This window comes from Boleophthalmus pectinirostris, unplaced genomic scaffold, assembly GCF_026225935.1.
Source record: "Boleophthalmus pectinirostris isolate CB_2022bp ecotype Guang Dong unplaced genomic scaffold, ASM2622593v1 HiC_scaffold_10, whole genome shotgun sequence".
Lineage (NCBI taxonomy): Eukaryota > Metazoa > Chordata > Actinopteri > Gobiiformes > Gobiidae > Boleophthalmus > Boleophthalmus pectinirostris.
In genome coordinates this window covers 25941616-25963983 of record NW_026570971.1, presented here as the reverse complement: position 1 = coordinate 25963983, position 22368 = coordinate 25941616, and the positions used below count along the sequence as shown (strand labels likewise).

The following is a 22368-nucleotide window of genomic DNA, read 5'->3' as shown; positions in this document are numbered from 1 at the left end:
AACAAAACACAATCCGTGTATCATACATTCATTCGTTTTTCAAAATAAAACCAAAAAAAATATATATATTTTTTTTCATTATTTGTCTCCAAAACCGAAATGTAAAAACTGATAATGATTTGTTTTTTCAGTTTCTGGTTTTGTGTTTAAATAAATAATGGAAAAAAAACGGAGTTTCCGGCAATCAGTTACATCTCAGCTTTTGGACCTAAACTTAAACTGCGTGTGTCTAACATTTTAGGTGATCATGTTAACAAAACAACACTATTTCAAAAAATATATATAATATATATAAAAAGTGTATATGTATAGCTTGCACTTACCTTATATAAGCACACATATGTACATACATACATACGTACATACATACATACATACATACATACATACATACATACATACATACATACATACGTACATACATACATACATACATACATACGTACATACATACATACATACATACATACATACATACATACATACTACATACATACATACATACATACATACATACATACATAGTACATACATACATACGTACGTACATACATACTTACGTACATACATACATACATACATACATACATACATACATACGTACATACATACATACATACATACATACATACGTGTGTGTGCTTGCTCCTACTAAAGATAAAATGGGTCAAAATTGGATGAAACAGGAAACGGCCGTTATCCATTTTTCCATTATTCATTTAAACACAAAATTGAAAACTGAAAAAAAAAACAACAACAAAAAAACCCAACAAATCGTTATCTGTTTTTCATTTTGGTTTTGGAGACAAATAATGAAGAAAATTGTTGTTTTGTTATTTTCTTATTTTTGGTTTGATTTTGAAAAATGAATGATTGGACGATACACAGATTAAACACAACTCCAGGTATGTTTTTGATAAGTTAACAATATAACTTGGTTTAAAAGCTCACAAGAATGAATTTTGTGTAATACAGGGAAAAAACTAGTAGTAAAAGTAATTGTTTCTGCTACTACTATTACTACTACTAATTGTTTTCTACTCATTGAAATTTCTTATGAGTCCTTCTAATTTACAAAAAACTGTCCATCTGTATTTTAATTGAACCCTTGTCCTCTATGTATTTTCAACAAGTTAAAACTATTCAAGTCTTATTTAATACAACCTCCAATCTCCAATCTCCAGGCTCCATTAGGCATGTATTAAGTGTGCTTTCATCAGAGGGAGTTTACATTATACACAGTTATATTTGAAAGAGCACTCATGGGCATCTGTGCTAATGTTTCTGTCAATACAAAAACAAAGCCTAGAAGTACAGCACTACACTGCACTGCAAAAAACAATATCTAGGTTACGTTAAAATGACTTAAATTGAGACCGTTTCACTTTTCATTTGAGTAGATTCAACGTGACAAGTAAAATAGTCGACTAATGGAATAAGTGTGTTTCTTAAATGAAGGAACATAGACTTTGGTTCTTATTTTAAGTGCAAAGAGGTGTTTTTGTTAAAGATGCACTATGTAATGTTTTGGTTGGGAGTTCGCCACTTGCTTGTTTTTACGTATGTGTCATTGCTCTGCTTGGAATGTTCCACAGTATGACTTTAAACAGCTCTACTTTATATTTATGCAATTACAGATGGTTTTATAGCTCAAAAATACCTTGAAAAACAGGCATTCTGACTGTGAGCGGGGTCGCCTCTCCACAGATCTAACCTGTCACTTGGTCTGATTTGGTCTCCATGATGATAGAAAGGTTTAATGCCATACTGTGAAACATTTCAGACAAAAAGAAAGCAGGAGAAAGCATTTGACAGACTCTCCACTACAAAAGTTACACAAAGCACGCTCAAGTGAAGCAATATATATTTTCATATTTTCAGTACAAAAAGTCTATAATTTGTCTATAAAGTATATCATTTTACTTGTCAAGTGAAAGTGACTCAGATCATCATAAAACTTTCTTCATTCACGTAATTTTTACTTAAATGAAATAGACCTATAATGTAACTCTAATCTATGTAAGTATAACTATAACTGCCATAAATATAAGACAAATATTATACAATTTAATAACTTAAGGTTTTCATCTAAGTAAAGGTGGACTGTGTCTCTTTTCTGGTGGGAGGTCTGCCACCTGCTACTTTCTGTGGAGATGTTATTACTTTGCTTGGAATGATCCACAGTATAGCATTAAACAAATACCTTGCATTTATTATATTATAGATATTTTTATTGCTTTGAAATACACATATTTTTACTCTAAACTCTTCTCCTATAACTTGGCCTGTATGCATTTTCTGCTTGTCTCCATGGACATAGATGCATTTAATGCCATACTGTGGAACATTTTAGGCAAAGCAATAAGATCTCAAAACACACAATTTGCAAACCCCCAACAGAAAAGTTACATAGTGCGCCTTAAAAAGAAAAAGCTCTTAACTTGCACATAATCAAAGCAAATTTCTCTGATCTGGCCAAGACTTTCAACGTTATATAAAGTTTTAATCTTGTTTTCAGATTTATTATCTACTTACTAGTTCTGAGACTGCTTAATTCTAGTCTAGAGGTCGTTTATTTCAAGAGAACTTGTCAAGTAAATTTATGTGGTAGATAATTTCACTGCTTTTAAGTCATTTTCTGATAGATTTAAGTGTTAATATCTAAAGTTTTGGCTAAGCTTTTTTTTTTTGCAGCAATGAGACTTACATCTGAAAATTTGTTATAGTAGTTTAATTTTAATGGTGCACTGTAATTTTTCTGGTGGAGGGTCCATCAAACACTTTATTCCATGGAGATGTTAGTCCTTTGCCAGGAATATTTCACAGTATGGGATTAGACCTTTCTATCTTCATGGAGACCCAAAACCAGACCAAGTTACAGGTCAGATCTGTGGAGAAGCAACCTGCTCACAGTCAGAATATCAGTTTTCTAGGTATTTTTGAGCTATAAAAACACCAGTAATTCTGTAAGGGTGTTTTGGACACTTTATTTATTATTTGTACAGTATCTCCACTTGCTCATGAATCCCTCTGTGTGTCTTGTATAGGTGTGTGTTATGCAGAGTTTGGGGTCCGCGTGCCTAAGACCACCGGGTCAGCCTACACTTACAGTTACGTGACGGTGGGCGAGTGCGTGGCCTTCTTCATCGGCTGGAACCTGATTCTGGAGTATCTGATCGGCACGGCGGCGGGGGCGTCGGCGCTCAGCAGCATGGCCGATTCGCTCGCCAACCACAGCATCAGCAACTTCATGATCTCACACGTGGGGGCGCTGCAAGGACTGGGTGAGTGAGGAAGAGAGGGGAGGAGGGGGAGGAGTAAGGAGGAGGAGGGTTAGTGAGCGAGTAAGAGGGAAGAGGGGGAGTAAGTAAGAGCGAGGGGGTGTGAGGCGTGGTTGATTTGTGTATTTGTTTTTCAAAGATGTTGCACATTTTAGAATAGAACAGAAAAGCACACAGCAAGAAAGAGGATAGCTCATGATTATAGATGCCATTTTGAGGACTTTAGATCATTCCATATTCATTGATAGGGAATGGCCCTATTGTGTGTTTCTTTTACAAAATTTGCTTGCATATATGCAGATCATACAACAATGAAAAGTGTAAAAAGTGTAAAAGTTGCATATACAACTAATATTTAAAACTTTTTCATAGATAATACATTTTTCATATTTTTGTCATATTTGGACTATCAATAAACCTTACTAAACTTTCTTCTGATACATTATCCTGCTCACTCGCACAGTTTAGACACTCAGTCCAAACATTTGCACAGTGTAAATAGGTAGTTGGCAAAAGCTGCAGATCTGGTAACATCTTGAATACTAGAAAGCCTGTCTTAATTATGTGCTGATTAGTATGAACCCATTTGCAGTTTGAGGTTGTTTATTCCTGGCTGCTTGGATGATCTCCCAAATCATGGAGAACCACATAAATTAAAAGAGGTGAGAAGGCTGTAAGAATGGGGCTGGTTCATTACTGACGTATACTTGAAGGTGTTAGCCCATGTGGAAGGCCTGTTAGTCAGATAGCTGTAGTTGATGTGTATTGCAGATGTGTGCGTCTGATAACTCCCCTCTGATAACTGCTCTTTCCTGTTGGCCGCACAGTGATCACATACACACCACCACCACCATGCAGCTGGTCACTGCTCAATGGAAACTCTTACTTTTTCCTGTGGCACAAAGAGATAGCTCCTATATAGTATTATATAGTGCACTTTGTTAGTATTGTTACACACGCAGCACTCTCACCTCAAAGCAAGAAGGTTCTGGATTTGACTTAATGCCAGTCATCCACACATACACTGCATTCATACATAGGCATAGGATTGCAGTATCAGTTCTGTTAGACTGCCCCAGGGCAGCTGTGACTACAGTAATGGTGTGCCACCACAAGTATGGAATTAGTAGACACTGTAGAAGCCTTTAAAAAAAGAGTATAAAGTGTTATGTTTTGAAAGATGTAGAGCTCTGGAATAAATGAATTATGCAAAAAATGTTGTTTGTTTTAAGTTATATTTTGTCTCTTATATATACAGTAAGTTGTAAGTGAAATTGTAAATCCAAATTTGCTGTCCATACACTGTTTTGTTAAATTTTTTGATTGAAATTCTGTCATTGTTTAAAAGGGTTTGATATTATAAGTACTTTTTACTTCAGCCTAAACCCTTGTGGTCATGATCCTGTAGTATGTTTTGTTTTGTAGTGCTGCAAGATGACTACTACTACTACTACTACTACTACTACTACTACTACTACTACTACTACTACTACTACTACTACTACTACTGAATGTAATGAATAGACTAATCCATTATTACAATTAATGAACTCATCTTACAGTGTTTTGTCTGATATAATGTTGTTTCCTCATCAAAAACATACCTGGAGTTATATCTGCAAATTTAGGCTAGGTTTTCTTCTCAAACTGAACATACTCTGTAGAAGGTAGATGCTCACTTGAAAACTACCACATGACATCACAAGGTGGAGCAGAGCATTTTGAGCTTCAGAGATGCAGACAGACTTTAAAATGTGCTGTACAAATAAAGAGGACTGGGTTGGAAGTTTGGAACAGACGTTAAAACAATTGTATTTCTATGTACATTATCATATTTTACAACATATTTTGTCTTTGCAGGTAAAGGTGAGCAGTCGTACCCAGACGTGATTGCGCTCTTCATCGCTCTCCTCGTCACCATCATCGTGGCTCTGGGGGTAAAGAACTCTGTGGGCTTTAACAATGCTCTGAACGTCATCAACCTCGTGGTGTGGATCTTCATGATGATCGCCGGCCTCTTCTTCGTCAACGGAGAGAACTGGGACGAGGGGCGCTTCCTGCCTTTTGGGTGGTCCGGGGTGAGTAACAATCACAGAGGGGGACAAATGGAGGAGACAGCTGTGTGTGTGTGTTTTGGTTTAAATAATTGTTGATCTATTTTTTGCCTGCAGGTGATGCAAGGAGCAGCCACCTGTTTTTATGCTTTTATTGGGTTTGACATCATCGCCACAACAGGAGAAGAAGCCAAGAGTCCCAACACGTCTATCCCCTACGCCATCACCGCATCACTCATCACCTGCCTCACCGCTTATGTGTCTGTAAGTGACTTCAAGAGGAATTACTCAATATTTCTTACTTTTCTTTTATAAATTGGTACAGATTGTTTTCCTGCAACTAAAAGAGTATTTAATTCTAAAATATTTTATATGCATTTATATTACAAACTTGTAAGAAAGAGCCACATGAGGCACTATATGATGCTTTGAGAAGAGAGCTGATTGGCTGTAAGGGTTGTCCACCATGCTTCACTTCTCCATCTGAAAAAACCTCATGTCCAAAAGCATCAAAGGGGTTGTTAGAGCTCGGAACAAGTTAAATTGATTTCAGTACCTACTTTCTCCTTTCATAGCCAGGTGCCCCGTCTTTAAAAGCATATATTATGCTCTGACAAAGCCTGATAGCCTGATTCATCAGCTGGTTTTACTTCATGGAAGCCATCTGACCTCGCAGCATTAGAATTTGTTCGCTCGACAGTAGGCAGGTACTTTTTTAAATTTAACTAATCGCTGCTATTTGGTCACGTTGTATGTAATGCGCCACTAACGGGGCTCAATGGTATATTAAACTTTTCCCAAATCCAAAAGGAAGAAGTGCAATAACGTCTTTCCCCTTGATAAAATTCACCAAACATTCTCTTTGTTTCAGCTTTAAATCCTTGATCTCTGGAATTGTTGCCATCACAGAATATATGTCTCTGCACTGATTGGCTGGTGCCAGGACTTGCACTTCTAGGGTTCTTGTAAACCATCTAGTGTATTCCAATTCCTGATCTAGTCGCTGGAGAGAAATTAAATTGAGCAGAGGCACAAGATGGCGCCAGCCTGGCTAGCCAAACTCAACATTGCTGTATAAATAAGAACCAGCATCCACTGCTCTGTCAAATTTATTAGCAATGATTTTTGCAAGATGTCACACTGAAAGGGGCAATGGCACACAACACGTGGCATTTGCTCACATAGGCTCTATATTCTGTTTGAATACTGCAAAAAAATAAATAAATGGTTATAGTCTAAAATAAGTTGAATAATTAAGTAATACTATAGTTTCAGCAGGTTACAGAAAAGAGCAAGATTCTGGACAATTATTACAGTGATCATGTCCTGGCAAATGAGAAGTCATGTATTGTAACAAGTCATAAAGATCCCCAAATGAATTCCATTCAGTAAATTCATCTAAACTAGTCAAAACATGATTAAGATAAAAACTAAGATTAAAGTAATTTTAACCCATCTACATGTTCATGTGTTCAGATACAAATTACATTTGTAGAATGACATAACCCTTCCCCTGTCACTAGTTTGGAGCATGTGTGTAGTTTATGAGTTTGGTTAACTTCATGTCTAACGCTTCAGGCATGTAGCCTATGTACAAAGTGCTTTTTGATGCATTGTCAAATCATAAAAGATATATGTATCTATAATAAGACGCACAGGCCGAGTATCAGACCTCTGGAGTGTGGGTGTCTCCCAGCTCTGATCTCGACTTATTCCACTCACACAATCTACTTTGACAGTTTTTATCCAGAAGGTTGTTGCCATGGCTACGGTTTAAAATTGGCCAATAAGAATAGAGCAATTTTGGCACCTCCCAAAGAGAACAAAGATTGCATCAACTTTTCTTTGAAACTCATCCCACTTATTCTCACTCTTTCTAACGCTGTATGAAACTCTGTAAGCTCCAGAAATGACCCAATTCTGCAGCTTTGTGCAAACTCTCTGATAACACGAACTACAAACTGGGATTCAATTGTTTAAGGACAGAAAGATTTCAATTTCAAGGCATGTTGTTAATTAAAGGACTCATATTATGCTATTTTCTGTGTTATAATGTTGTTTCCTCATCACTAACATACCTGGAGTTGTGTTTTGTTTCATTCACATGTTAAACACACAAATCCTGCATATTTAGACTGAATTCTTCTATCAAACTAAATCACTTTGTTCCACCTTGTGATGTCATGTGGTAATACAGACAAGGCTCCACTGTGTTTTTAAATGCCATGCAAATTCACTATCATTTTGGTAATTTCAGCCCTGGGTTTGCCTATTTCTATTAAACAAGAGGTAAAAAAAAGTAACTGTTAACTTGGAAACTTGCTTCATGACATCAGAAGGTGAAAAAGAGCATTTTTATCATTTGAGATGTAGATAGACTAATAAAACAGGATTGCTCAAACAAGTGTGCATGAAATAAAACACAACTCCAGGTATGTTTTTGAAGAGGAAACATTATAACATGGTTTAAACCTCACAAGAGTCAATTTTGTGTAATATTTAATTTAATTTATTACTATGAAGCATTTAAAAACATATCAAGTGTTGCACGTTATAACAATTTATTACTGTACATTATGTAGATCTATGTAGTACACTACACAGGTCAGATCTGTGGAGAGGCATGCGTATTTTGTGATGCAATAAAAACCTCTGTAATTTCATAAATGCAAGATTACACAGGTTTAATGCAATAGTTTGGAATATTCCATAACAAATTCAGAGAGAGAAGCAGAAGTTCCGTAGTGTACCTTTAAATATATTTTGAACAGGAAAACAGTGGACCTATTTCTATTATTATGTTGTTTTAGATCAACATTTCTTTTTAGTATTTCAATGACTTTAGGATGCAGTCTAAATAGTACATATTATTCTTGACGACAATAAACGTTTACAGTAAATGCCTAAAGGTCAAAGTTCAACAGGACACAGGCATTTCTATGGGCTGGTCTTTTCTCATGCTTTTCTGGGGCTATAATCGGTCCAGGCAAATCCTCCCTGTGTATCGCGGGTCAGTCGCTGTGACAGATGGCCCTGCATGAATTTACACGTCAGCTTCACAACACACACACACACACACACACACACACACACATACAAATACACAAATACACAGCTACGCATACAGTGATAAGAAAATATGACTAGACACAGTGAGAAGTGGGAGATATGGAAATATGCAAAATTACAAAATGACAAAATCAAGCAGCCATCATTTATTGAAATGTTTTAAAAGCTCCAAAAAACAAGGATATATAGTGATAATAATATTTTCTGCATTAATGAGATACATCTACAGTTCATGTTTGTGCAATAGCAGAGATATTTACCCGTATATTTCTGATGGACTGTAAAAACAGTATCATTATTTTCATGATAATAAGTATCACGAAACTTATTTAGTTTCTTGATACTGTATTGCAGTTTAAATGTCAAATGTTTAACTGGTAAATAGTGAAGATTGAAATTGGTTTGTTTAAAAAAAAAAAAAAAAAGCTTTGTAGTTTAGACATTTACAATAATTCATGTGATTGTTGCATTAGTTTATAGGTTTTATTTTAGGTTTCTGTCAGGTTTGAGGCGACAGTGGCTCAGTGGTTAGAGCAGTGGTCCCCCAGCCCGAATTCAGAGGATCTATTCCCACTCAGACCAAGTTCGGTTGTTGTGTCCTTAGGCAAGACACTTAACCCTCATTGCCTAGTATGAAAGTGGTGTGTGTGAATTTAATAACAGTTGCAGTGCTTACCAGAAAAACAAAATCAACAAAACAAATACAATTAGACTTTTTGACCCCCAAATGAACCAGCCCTTCTAAACTTTAGCTGTGCCCTCTCGCCCCAGGTGTCTGTGATCCTGACCCTGATGGTGCCGTACAGCGAGATCGACGCAGACGCCCCGCTCATGGAGATGTTTGCGCAGCACGGTTCTATGTTTGCCAAATACATCGTAGCAGTGGGCTCCATCGCCGGACTCACCGTGTCTCTGCTCGGCTCTCTGTTCCCCATGCCCAGAGTTATCTACGCCATGGCCGGGGACGGGCTGCTCTTCAAGTAAGAGCTGTATATGTAATGTAATACTTCTTCTTTGTACACACACTTTGTAGAAGTGAGCTCAAGTTTTCCTCTTCAGTTTAATGCCAGGTGGTGTCCTCCCTATATCTACACTACCTGTCAAAAGTTTGGACACACCCTGCCATTTCATTTTAAATTTTTATTTTATTTTTTACTACTTGCTACATTATATATACACACAGAAGACATCTAATATATGAAGCAAGGTAAAGATTTTTCGACAAAGCGGATCCTGGGTAAATTGAGGATTTGAATATGAAACATATTAAAACAGTAGTCGAGTTATTTACAGTAGTAGGTATTTTTCTTTGCTACATTATTTCATATATTTTACTTCATATGTGATGTCTTCTTTACGTATATATAATGTAGAAAGTAGTAAAATTAAGAAAAAAACAAAACAAAATGAAAGAGATGGTTTGCCAATTCCAAAACTGGACAGTATTTGAAATATAAATTAAACTAAAGTAGTACTACTACTAGCCACAGAAACATTTAAAAATGACCAAGTATAAAAAGGATGCACAATTCACTTTGTTTCACATAGCCCCAAACCACAACAGCAGTCACTCACAGAGCTTCACAAAATAGCTGATTTAACAAACAGAAATTTAGAAAATCTAAGTCAGTCAGCAGTCAATAAAGGACATGCAGATCAACCAACACTGAGAGCAAACACATGGATAACTGTTTAGCACATCCCCTGTCTGCCTTTAGGAAGTGTGGTGACCAATTAAGACCTGTTGTTTTAATTGGTTTGTTTTAATTGTTTTGAGTATTCTGTCTCTAAACAACATAATCACAGTATTTCTCCATGTCTGTCTTCTAACCGGGTACTTTTGTGTGTGCAGGTTCCTGGCTAATGTGTCTTCATACACAGAGACCCCCGCTGTGGCTTGTGTGGTCTCTGGGTTCCTGGCCGCTCTGCTCTCTCTCCTGGTGAGCCTCAGAGACCTCATAGAGATGATGTCCATAGGAACGCTTCTGGCCTACACTCTCGTAAGTCCTGTGTAATGAACGGTGGGACTATAGAACTATACTTACTTGCCATAGTACTTATTGGTACTGGACATGGTCTGCCATACTTTTAATTTTTTTTATTTATTAATTTTTTTTGTTAACTTTGAATCTAAAGACTAATAATTGGAGGTTCTGCTATGATGGAAATATCGCGAAAAAAAAGAAAAGGAAAAAAAAGTGGCTATTTTAGTGTATGTACCCTTCTTTTTTTTTTTTTTTTTTTTAATTTTGAACAATGAAAACTGTCCTTAAATCCTCAGTGGGTTGGGTAAGCTGTTAATAAATGCATTCCAGATGCAAAGAGACAACATTCAGTAAAAAAAATAATTCTTAAAACACATTTCTACATGATTTTAGCTCAATTTAATGCAAAAAAGAAAAAAACAATTTTTCTCATTTTCCAATGTTTTCTATTTTCATCTTTACCTCATTGGCAATCAACTATTACCCCAAGTTACAAGTTAAACATAAGAGTGCATTAGTAGTAGTATTTATGTATATTTTTTGTTAATGAAAGAACATAACAAAATGAACTCTTTTTTTCCATCCTCCAGGTGAGCCTCTGTGTCCTGCTGTTGCGTTACCAACCCGAGAGTGACATCCACGGCTTCGTCAACTTCCTGTCCGAAGAACAGAGCAAAAAACGCAAGGAGGGAGTTTTGGCCGAATGTGAAAAAGACGCGTGCTCCCCGACCTCCGAAATGGACGAGTACGGAGGCCCACCCACCAACACGTGCGGCGCCAAAAACCTCCCTTCCCTGGGTGACAACGAAATGCTAATCGGAAAACCGGATAAAAACGCTTACAACGCCAGCCACCCCAACTATGGCACAGTTGACATGACGACAGGGATCGAGTCGGAGGAGACGGAGACGGGGATGGCCAGGAGGTTGAAGAAGCTGATTGGTCCGCGGTACTACACTTTAAGGATCAGGCTGGGTCTACCGGGGAAAATGGACCGGCCGACTCCAAGCACCGGAAAGACTGTTACGATCTGTGTGCTGCTGCTGTTTGTCTTCATATTCGCTTTCTGCTCCTTCATCATTTTTGGTAAGTTTTCTCATATGTTATGTTATGACAGCAATGTGCAAATGGATTTTTTTTATTTTTAACTGTTCAGGTGTATACGCAAGCTGGGGACAGATTTAAAGGTTCTATACTACACAAAATGAATTCTGTTGTAATGTTACCTCATCGATAGTATACCTGGAATTGTTTTTCATTCACAAATGTTTCAGTAATCCTTTATTATTAGTCCGTCTACAACTCCAACTCCTTTACAGTAGCACCACCAGCTATATTTTATGTTTTGTTCAGCAAAGATTGGCAATTCCAGGGCTGAAGTCATCCAAATGATTCTAGTGAACACACAGTGGAGCACTTCTTGTATTGGTGGTTTTCAGATTCTAGAATGTGATGGGGGCAAGAGCCAGATTTCCCTTGTACTTTACCATGAAATATACAATATGTAAATTCACAAATGTTGAACCTGAACATTTCTATCAGTGTCTAGACACAAGAACTCACTGTATGGCTACACAAATCTGCATTTTAACAATATTCATTTTACTTTCCTCCCATCTGAATTAAATAACTTTGGCTGTAATGTCATCTGAAACCCATCAATTACCACATGATATCACAACTTAGAACAGAGTGTTTTGTATTTGAAAAGAACTCAGCCTTCCAGAGACAACTGATTTTGGCATCAAAATACTTTTTACTACTTACTGATCATTTTCAATAATGAGACATGAGGCTTAAGGCTGAATTATAGTTCTGAGTCGACGCACACTGCCGTCGTCGCCTTGTCGTATTTGTTTTTGATTTATGGACCTGCTTAGAGTTCTATGTACCACAAAGTAATTCACAGCCACAAGGCTAGGAGGCTAGGATTGTGTTTAATTACACAAAATGCAGCGGTATAGCGGAGTGCCGGAAATTGCTTTCCCTTGCTGTCTGCGTGAGTTTGACGTGTAGTTATAAAAGTTGTACATCGGTCGTTGCACACGATTTGATGCATGACCATAAATTGGGCTTTACCTCTGATCTGGAAAGCTTAATTCAGTTTTGATGACTACATCTTTGTGAATTTCAAGACTTCTAATTCGCTGATTTAGATTTTTGAATATTACGTGATGATTTGTTTGTTTGGTGAAGTTTCCTCTCTCAGATGTTGCTTACTTTTATCTATACCTGTCTGAAATCAAAACAGCACTGCATCTCTTTAAAGTTATTCTTTTATCTCTAACCTAGGCTCCAGCAGTATTGGCGAGGGAAGCTGGTGGGCGTTACTGCTTCTGACCTTCTTCATTTTGGTCTTGGCCATCCTAATCATCATCATCCTCCAGCAGCCGGAGAACCCCAAACGTCTGCCGTACATGGCCCCCTGCGTGCCCTTCGTCCCCGCGTCGGCCATGTTAGTCAACATCTACCTCATGCTCAAGCTCTCCGCCATCACCTGGATCCGCTTCTCCATCTGGTGTCTCGTGGGTAAGAAGTTTCAACAATTTTAGAAGAATATTTAGCTGTTTTCTGACAAGTATTGTAATTTCAGCTAGATTTGCAATTGTTTTAGTAGTATGGTTCTATAGGATTATTTTCAGACGGCACATTTTTAACATTTCCAGGAAGGTTTGGAGAATATAATACATTTGTGTGGCATAAGAGGCTCAAAATCAGACTAGGCCATTTTGACTCCAGTGTTATGTCAGTTATGCCAAGGGAAAATGATAATGTAACTATGGCTCCTGGGAAGCAATGTTAAACAGATAAATGAAGTGAAGGATACATTATCTAAATTCTCTCACAAGTAAAGTAACATTTGGCACAAGATATTCACAGGGTTGACAAGTTTTATTAGATTAGACTAGACTGAAGGGAGGCAGTGTAAGTTCATAAAGATATTACTAAACTAGAATTAGCCCCAAGACCATGGTGCTGAGGCATAATAAAAATAAAATAGATTAACAAGACAAAACATGAACAATATTAACATAACTATGACACAAAAACAATGAAAAAACGATAAAAACTTCAGGGCATAAGACATGGGATTATGAGGTTTGTAGAGAAATACTGTTTATGTGACAAATTATTGCAGTTTTTGTAATGACTGAAACTGCAATTTTGGGATACAGTGGTCCCTCGTTTATCGCAGGGGTTACGTTCTAAAAATAACCCAAAATAGGCGAAATCCGCGAAGTAGTCATCTTTATTTTTTACAATTATGATATATGTTTTAAGGCTGTAAAACCCCTCTCCACACACTGTATACATTTTTCTCAGACAGGACAGTTACAGCCATTTTTGCATCCTTCTTAAAACTTATTGCTGCTATCGTCCTTATGTTATTTTCCTCCTTCTTTATGTAACAAACCGAAGATTAATTTATTCCGTAATGGTGCCCTACAGCAGTATAACTTCTATTGTCCTTAAGCATGTCCAGAAGTCCAACTTTTTGTGCGATGGTTTGCGTCTTCCTCTGCCTTTTGTGTGCGACAGCAGGAGCCTTTGTCGGTGCAGAACGTTTCATCGACATTGTGGGTTTTGTTGAAGAAAAAACTTGCAAACATACAGCACTTCAGAGTCACACTGCCAGAGATCAAACATTTATGTAAATGTGGCTGAACGCATTCTGCACTGTACAGGAGACACGGCACGGAGGAGACTGATTGACAATGGTGTACAGTCCCTTAGCCAATCAGGACGCAGGTGGAGGAACACAATGTGCATTCAAACTCTTAAAAAAGCATGCAAAATGGCACACACACACAAAAAAAATCTGTGAAACAGCAAGGCCGCGAAAGGTGAACCGTGTTATAGTGAGGGACGACTGTATAGGATGAACATAACATGGTAGTCGTGGCTAATGGTAAATGTGACAATACTGTTACTCATATAAGCTGGAAACATTAGTCAGTGTACTTTATTTCATGCTAAAATGACTGTACATGACCAGGACATAGTTTGTATAGTGCGACCAGCCCCTCCTCATCATTTACATGTAAACACCATGACCCTTAAGCTGTTTATATGGATAATGAAGTTCAATAATTTTAATATTCACATTAACATGCAGCAACACGGAACTAATTCCCATAAACCCCATCACATGCTGTGTATTTAATGTGTATTTTATTTAGTCATTAATCATTTCCGAAAGGTCAACACTGTTAAATGAAATTAATTGTCCGATGCATGTCGTGTTTACCAATGTGGATGACTTGTTTTGCATATTTCCACTTCAATAATACGTAGATGAAGGTTGGCTAGACACAGCGGATCATCAACATTCCCTGTGGGTGTGAAGTTAACTGAATGCACTACTCTGTCTGAAGCTCTGTTACTCAAGTTAGACTTTAATCTGAGCTTTATTTTTAAACACACTCTGACCACAATTACAGTCATAACCTGTCTATCATAGGCCAACCGTTTTTCAGTTAGTCACTCTCACCTTTGTGTAGAAAATCAAACTCCTAAACAGCACCATCAACTTTTATATTGATCACAGGCTCCTGAAAAATGTGTTGTTTAGATCCATTTTGTGTGTTTTTTTTCTCTTTTCAGACCATCTTAAAGCTTTTTTTTTTTTTTATCTGTGTGCATTGTGTCATCTTGGAAACTGCTGAATATTCCACCAATAGAAATGCATGTAGAACACCCCCAGCGTGACGTCGCTGCAAGGCATCAATTATTTGGCGGGGCATTAATATTGTATTGCAAGTAGATTTATACAATGTTGAGTGACAAAGCAGGTTATTGGTAGTCTGATTCATCAGACGGTTTCACGTTGTAGAAACCGTCTGACCTCGCAGCATTAGAATTCGTTCGCTCAAAGATAGGCAGATCCTTTTTTTTCATTCAACCAATCACTGCTATTTGGTTGTGACGTATGTAATGCTCCGTTAACAGGGCTAACTGGTATATTAAGCTTTTCCCAAATCCCGTAGGAAGAAGGGCAATAACGTCTTTCCCCTTGATAAAATTCACTGAACATTCTCTTTATTCTGGCTTTAAATCCTCAATCTCGTCAATCGTTGCATGTATGACTCTTCACTGTTTGGCTGGTACTCGAACTCACACTTCAGGGGTTTTTGTAAACCGTCTAGTGTATTTTGATTCTTGACCTAGTCGCTGGAGAGAAATAAATTGAGCGGAGGCACTAGGTGGCACCAGTCTGGCTAGGTTATAGGTGTTTTTGTTTTATTCTTAGATAGAGAAGAGACATTTTTGTTTCTTCCTTTTCTATAACTCATATTCAAAAGGAAAATCCACAAATGTTTAATCCAGTTTTTTCTGTTAGTGACAAGAGATCTTTGAACTTCAAATCATAAATCTGCATATTAACAATAAATTTCATTACTGGCCTATGAAATACTGGGATGTCATCTGAAACTCAGAAATATGCAAACTGAAACACTATCAGAAACACATGTCATTTTTAGGGGGTTGTGAAGTTTGTCTTTAATTTCCAAACTAACATTGAGCCCGATTTTCCTCCGATTTTCCAGTACAGAGAGACCCTTGAACAATGAGGCACACACAACTGTCGCCCATGACTGAGACTTTTATAATCACTCCAGTCCTTTTAATGCTTTATGAGACAGAGATACTTTATTGATCCTGAGGGAAATTCATGTTTTGTTTTTTAAAGATGCTTCATGGTACAGACCCAGATCAGCCTTATATCATTATCTTACAAGGGATTAAAAACATGCCAAATGTTTTTATCTGGCTTCAAAACTTTCCAAACACAAATAAATACACATTTCATCTCAACAGCATCTTAAAATTTTATCATTTCTAACTGCTTCGATCACCTCACCAAAGAATAAATTTCAATGTTTACATTTCTACATAATGCACATAATTAATTAGGAGGAGGCTTAAAGGTGCACCGAATAACTTTTGGTTTCTAAATGCTCTGCTTTGAATGTTCCACTAAACAGCTCGACTTTACATTTATCAATTACAGGTGGTTTTATAGCTCAAAAATACCTAAAAAAAACAGTGACAGTGAGCTGCCTCTCCACGGATCTGACCTGTAACTTGGCCTGATTTGGTCTCCATGAAGATAGAAAGGTTTCATGCCATCCTGTGTTTTGTGGATCTGGAGAAGGCATTCGACCGTGTCCCTCGTGGTGTCCTGTGGGGGGTGCTCTGGGAGTATGGGGTCCGGGGCCCTTTGCTAAGGGCTGTCCGGTCCCTGTATGACCGGAGCAGGAGCTGTGTTCGCATTGCCGGCAGTAAGTCAGACCTGTTCCTGGTGCATGTTGGACTCCGCCAGGGCTGCCCTTTGTCACCGGTTCTGTTCATTGTTTCTATGGACAGAATTTCTAGGCGCAGTCAGGGGCCGGAGGGGGTCCGGTTTGGGGACCACAGGATCTCATCTCTGCTGTTTGCAGATGATGTTGTCCTGTGGGCTTCATCAGGCCAGAACTTGCAATGTGCACTGGGGCGGTTTGCAGCAGAGTGTGAAGCGGCTGAGGTGAGGATCAGCAGGATCTTCCAAGTCTGGGGCCATGGTTCTTGACTGGAAAAAGGTGGCTTGCCCTCTCTGGGTGGGTGGAGAGTCCTTGCCTCAAGTGGAGGAGTTCAAGTATTTTGGGGTCATGTTCACGAGTGAGGGGAGGATGGAGCGTGAGATTGACAGGCAGATCGGTGCAGCGTCGGCAGTGATGTGGTTACTGTATCGGACCGTTGTGAAGAGGGAGCTGAGCCAAAAGGCAAAGCTCTCAATTTACCGGTCAGTCTTCGTTCCTACCCTCACCTACGGTCTTGAGCTCTGGTTAATGACTGAAAGGACAAGATTGCGGATACAAGCGAAGACAAAGCATTAACATCTCCATGGAGAAAAGCATTTGATGGGCCCTCCACCAGAAAAGCTACACAATGCACCTTACTTAAAGTCACCTTTATCAGAGGGCAGATGTGAAACCTGTTCCCCATCACCTCACCTGTGCTCTGGTGTCTTACATCAGGAGCTGGTTGGCTTATCTAATCATAGACAGTACAGTGCAAAAAATATAATCTTAAATCAAATGACGTGGATTAAGAACTATTAACTATTGGACAAGACTGTTTGTGCATAAAATAAGAAAATGCAGACTGTTAGACCAAAGATAAGAAAACAACAACTCTTTGTACTTAAAATTAGACACTTAATATTATTACGAAAGAAGGACTTATTCCACTGGTAGACAATATTACTTGTCAAGTGAAATCTACTGAAATCAAGTTCAATATTCTTAATTTGAGTAATCTGGATTTACTTAAATATGACTTTTTGCAGTGTAGCTTCACTCAGTTGGCAGGACATTTGATTGACAAAACATGTTAAGCTAAAACAAAAACAGATTCTCCTTTGGGTTGCCATGTTTGTCACTTTCCACCACAAAATAATTGGAGTTTCCAACTGTGACCCTGTTTTTCTTAAAGGTGCATTGTGTAACGTCTCTGGAGAGTCCGATAAATGCTTTTTCTTCACTGAGATGTTATTGTTTTATCTGGAATGTTTCACAGTATTCCATTAAACCTTTCAATCTTCATGGAGACCAAACTGGACCAAGTTACAGGTCAGATCTGTGGAGAGGCGACCCCGCTCACAGTCAGAATGCCTGTTTTTCTGGGTATTTTTGAGCTATGAAACCACCTGTAATGGAATAAATGTAAAGTAGAACTGTTTAATGTCATATCGTGGAACAATTTAAGCAGAGCAATGATGTATCCATAAAAACATACACGTGACGGACCCCCAACCAAAAAGTTACACAGAGCACCTTTAAGAAGCCCATAAGACCATTAAGTTTATTTCTTTGCATAACCACCGTATAAAATCTAGAGTTTTTAATCAGCATAACCAAAACAACTTAGAGTATAAATAGCTTTTGAGGTATTTCCACAGAACTGAGTCAGATTTAGGCTGAGCACGCACCGTTACATAAGACTCATAGCATGGAGTTTATCAGCTGCAGATGTGTGATGTTGTGACTGTAAATAATGAGTCTGCTTCTTCATTCTGGGACTGTGGGTGCGCTTGTGTTTGAACCAGCGTGGCTCTTTGTACGTTTGTTTTTAAGAGGAAGGAAGGAGCTAGTCTCATGTGCTTTCATTTCCCGTAGAAGATGTTTACTGTATGTGAGTGTGTATTTTGGACGTGTTTCTTTTAAAGGTGCATCATGCATTGAGTCTTTTTCAATGAACCACTATAGGTCATTCACTTATTTGTCAAGTGTAGGTACTGAGAAGCAACCACTCCCAGGCTCAAATAAGAGAAGAAGATGGATTTCTGGATATGTTTTTAACTTCAAACTGAATAATATGAGTTATTGTTAGATTTTTTTAAAGGGCCCACGTTAAGTTTTTTTCTGATCTATATTATATAGTTGTTTCCTTATCAAAAACATCACTTGAGTTGCAGAGCAAGTAAGTAAGTCTTTATTTATATAGTGCTTTCACAGACATTTTTCTGTTCCCAAAGACGCTTTACAGAGCAGAGAGGAAAGAGGATGGCAGAAGCACTCTGATTTGTGATGTATTTATTAATGGTCACACCAGTGTGTTTCTACTACTTATGAGTCTTCAACAGGAATGACAGAGTGAGCAGCAGGTGTGACTCTAATTATAGGAGTCATGTAACCCCAAACACGTGATCATTAAAAACAAAATACACATGCTGAATCCAAGTATTCTGACAACATATCATTCTAACACAACAGACAAGAACCACTATCCTTTTATGTTTTAAGTTAACAGTATCACAAGTAGAAACATTTTTTATCAAAAATATACTATAAAAATACAAAATTAACAATTGGCAATAAGATAATATAAAGACATGATACACTGAGACAGAGTAACAAGAAGGCATGGATATATGTGGAGCAGGGGTGCCCAAACTTTTTTCATCAAGGGCCAAACACAGATGAAACAGAGGGCCAATCGAGGGCCATAGACTGGAGCTCAGTACAGTGAATAATTGAAATATGTGCATGTTTAACACGTTAGAATGAGCCATCTGTCTTTATTCATACAAAGATCCTTAAAACCACAAACGAAATATTAAAAATTTGCTTTATCAAGGTAGATTTTCAAAAAACTTGCAGTAAAAAATGTATTTTTAATTGATGCAAGGTAATTTGGGCAAATTCACCTGGAAGCATGAGGGCCAAGAAAAATTTGTCTGAGGGAAACATTTGGCCCCCAGGCCATAGTTTGGACATGCCTGATGTAGAGGCTTTAGAGTTCAAATAGTTTATAGGAGCAAAGGGGGAGCTACAGGAAGGGTAAAAAATCCACCTCTTCATTGAGACCGGAGTGGGCCGTAGCCTTCAAAGTATAAATCCAAAATGTCTCTCTTTGGAGAAGACGTTTTAAACAGTCTCCTCCTCGAGAGTTGTAGGAGATGACCTCTATCACCATAACCCTGAGAAAGTTTGGGCTGCTGTAATCAACCGCTTTATAATGTTTAACTATTGAATTCTAATGGCATTTTTATGTTCAGCCAGTCTCTCTCTGAACTTGCATTTGGTGCGTCCTAACAGTCACATTCGCGTCCCTTGAGTTGTGTTTTGTTTCACTCACACATGTTTAACACACAAACTCTGCCTATTTAGGCTGAGTTCTTCTCTCAAACAGAAAACACTCTGTTCCACCTTGTGATGTCATGTGGTAATAAGCGATTTAATCTACTGAGCTAAAGATAGAAGGTAGCTGCCACCATTGTATGACATCACAAGGTGGACAGAACATTTTGACCTTCAGGGATGTAGACAAAATAATAACAAAGGCTTACTCAAACATGTGTTAATGGAACAAAACACAATGTTTGTTTATGAGGAGCTAACACCATTATGACATAGATTAAAGCTCACAAGAATTCAAGAATCTTCCCAGACTAATATCATGAAGTATATGGTAAATATAGTTTCAGATTGTCATGCTATAGTAGTAGGAAATGAATAAGAATACTTTTTTCTCCATATCCATTGTATATAAAGACCACAAGACTCCAGGGAGCCAAGTGTACGCAGACAAATCTTAAATGGCAACTTTGTATTGTGATTTGCAATCTCACCAGCAGATGTCACCCCAAACCAAACCGTGCATTATCACTTGTAATTAATGACCTCCTGTCTGTTTTGTTTGCAGGGATCCTCATCTACTTTGGCTACGGCATGTGGAACAGTACTCTAGAGATCACAGCCCGGGAGAACGAAGCCCACGCCTCCACGTACCAGCGCTATGACCAGGGCGTGGACGAGGGCTTCTGCGGCTTCGACGATGACTTCTACCCCCCCACCACGGGAGACACATGGGACGGCCAGCAGGGGGGGCCAGAGAGCCACACCAAACCCCAGAGTGATGGGACAAAAGATGGAGGCAGGACCATAGCAAATCATGGACTCGCTGAAGAAGACCCCCTAGATTTCTGATTGGACTGTGTCTCTATGAATGTACTGCCTCGTCTGCTGCCTGTGGGATCATGGGGGGAGGGGAGGGGTGTGCGTGTGTGTGTATGTGTGAGTGTGTGAGTGTGTGTGAATGATAGTGTAAGCATGCATGCATGTGTGTTGTTCTTCATGTGTTAACTGGCTATGGAGGACCAAAAATGACTCAAATAATTCATTAAAAACATGTAAAGCAAAACATTATGACCACAGGGGACAACATTTTCAATATTAAAAATGATCTCTTTGTTCTGAGGATTGGTAGGATATTGCAAAAGTGGCTATGCAACCTGCCTGTCTCCATGGAAATGTTGCTTTGCCTGGAATGTTCCAGAGCATGGCATTAAACTCATAAGCATTTGTATAGCGGGTGTTTGTCATGCTCAAAATAACTTAGATTTTACTGTGAGTGGAGTTGCCTGGAGATGAACAATGATGCCATACATTCTAAGCAATTTTGTAACTATGGAGACAGGCAAGTGGCATACCATCCTCCAGAAAAGTTACACAGTGCACCTTTAAGTTGGGTATCATCAGGAATACCTATAAAACTGCACGTGCTACTGTGTGACATAGGTTGTCAGTGTATTTTTTTTTTCTTTTGTTATCCCTATTTTATTTTTTAGTATTGTCAATATCTTTTTAAAATCTGCCTCAGAACTGATTTCCATACATGATTTGGCATGTATTTAGGCAATTCACAATTCATTAATCTATGTTTTATATGTATGAATTTGATAACTGATAAACCTAAATTTACACTAGTTCTCTAATTACTTCTGTTGGTTTTATTATTGATTATTTCCAAATCAAAATCAACTTTTTTTTTATATAGCACGTAACTTGCGTACTGAAAATGATTTGAGATCTTTTGTCCCTGATTTTGAACAAGCCATCCAATATAACACAATGGTTCCTCTTCATATTTGGTCCTCCATATTACAGGGCTAGATGGTTTCCCAGCAGCAGCCTCTTTCTTCACCTCTAGTTGCTACAGTTTGTTTCCAGCTCTTGTGAAAAAGTCAAGGCCACATTTTTGTCACTTGTTATTCACTTACGGGCACCCCACACAACACGGCAGTGTCAAAGAAAAGCACCAGATAAAACTATATTTTCCTGGAAACAGAGATTAGAGGAATACAGCTTGTTTTGAAAAGTGTTGAGTGGGACAGACTATGAATCAAAATTTAATTTCCGGTAACAGAAATACCTACAATATTTCCTTTACAGTCTGTTAAAGGCACTGTACCTGGAAAAGTTCATTTTAAAAGATTTGCAGTGGTCCAAAGTTAAAAAATTCTCCATATTCCTCATTTATGTGTTTTGATTATTATAATTATTCACCATGATGAGTTAACAAGTGCTTTTCAACTTTCAGAGCATGCTAACCATGCACTTCCTGATAAACTGACAATAAAAAACACTTTATAATTAGATGCAGACAGATGCAACACACAGCTGACTTATTTTGAATTTAAGAGCTGCTTATACA

General features: G+C 38.0%; 1 protein-coding gene across 1 annotated transcript in view; it reads left to right on the top strand.

Moving 5' to 3' along the window:
* The window catches only part of slc7a14a (solute carrier family 7 member 14a), a 41002-nt gene extending 19634 nt beyond the window's left edge, over positions 1–21368 (top strand). Inside the window, exons 3-10 of the mRNA XM_020923276.2 lie at positions 3048–3284; positions 5142–5359; positions 5453–5599; positions 9176–9384; positions 10257–10404; positions 10980–11475; positions 12682–12918; positions 20578–21368. Coding sequence (XP_020778935.1) covers positions 3048–3284; positions 5142–5359; positions 5453–5599; positions 9176–9384; positions 10257–10404; positions 10980–11475; positions 12682–12918; positions 20578–20861 — 1976 coding nt within the window. The 3' untranslated portion in view covers positions 20862–21368. The remainder of the gene's footprint in view (positions 1–3047; positions 3285–5141; positions 5360–5452; positions 5600–9175; positions 9385–10256; positions 10405–10979; positions 11476–12681; positions 12919–20577) is intronic.
* The last annotated feature ends 1000 nt before the right edge of the window (positions 21369–22368 follow it).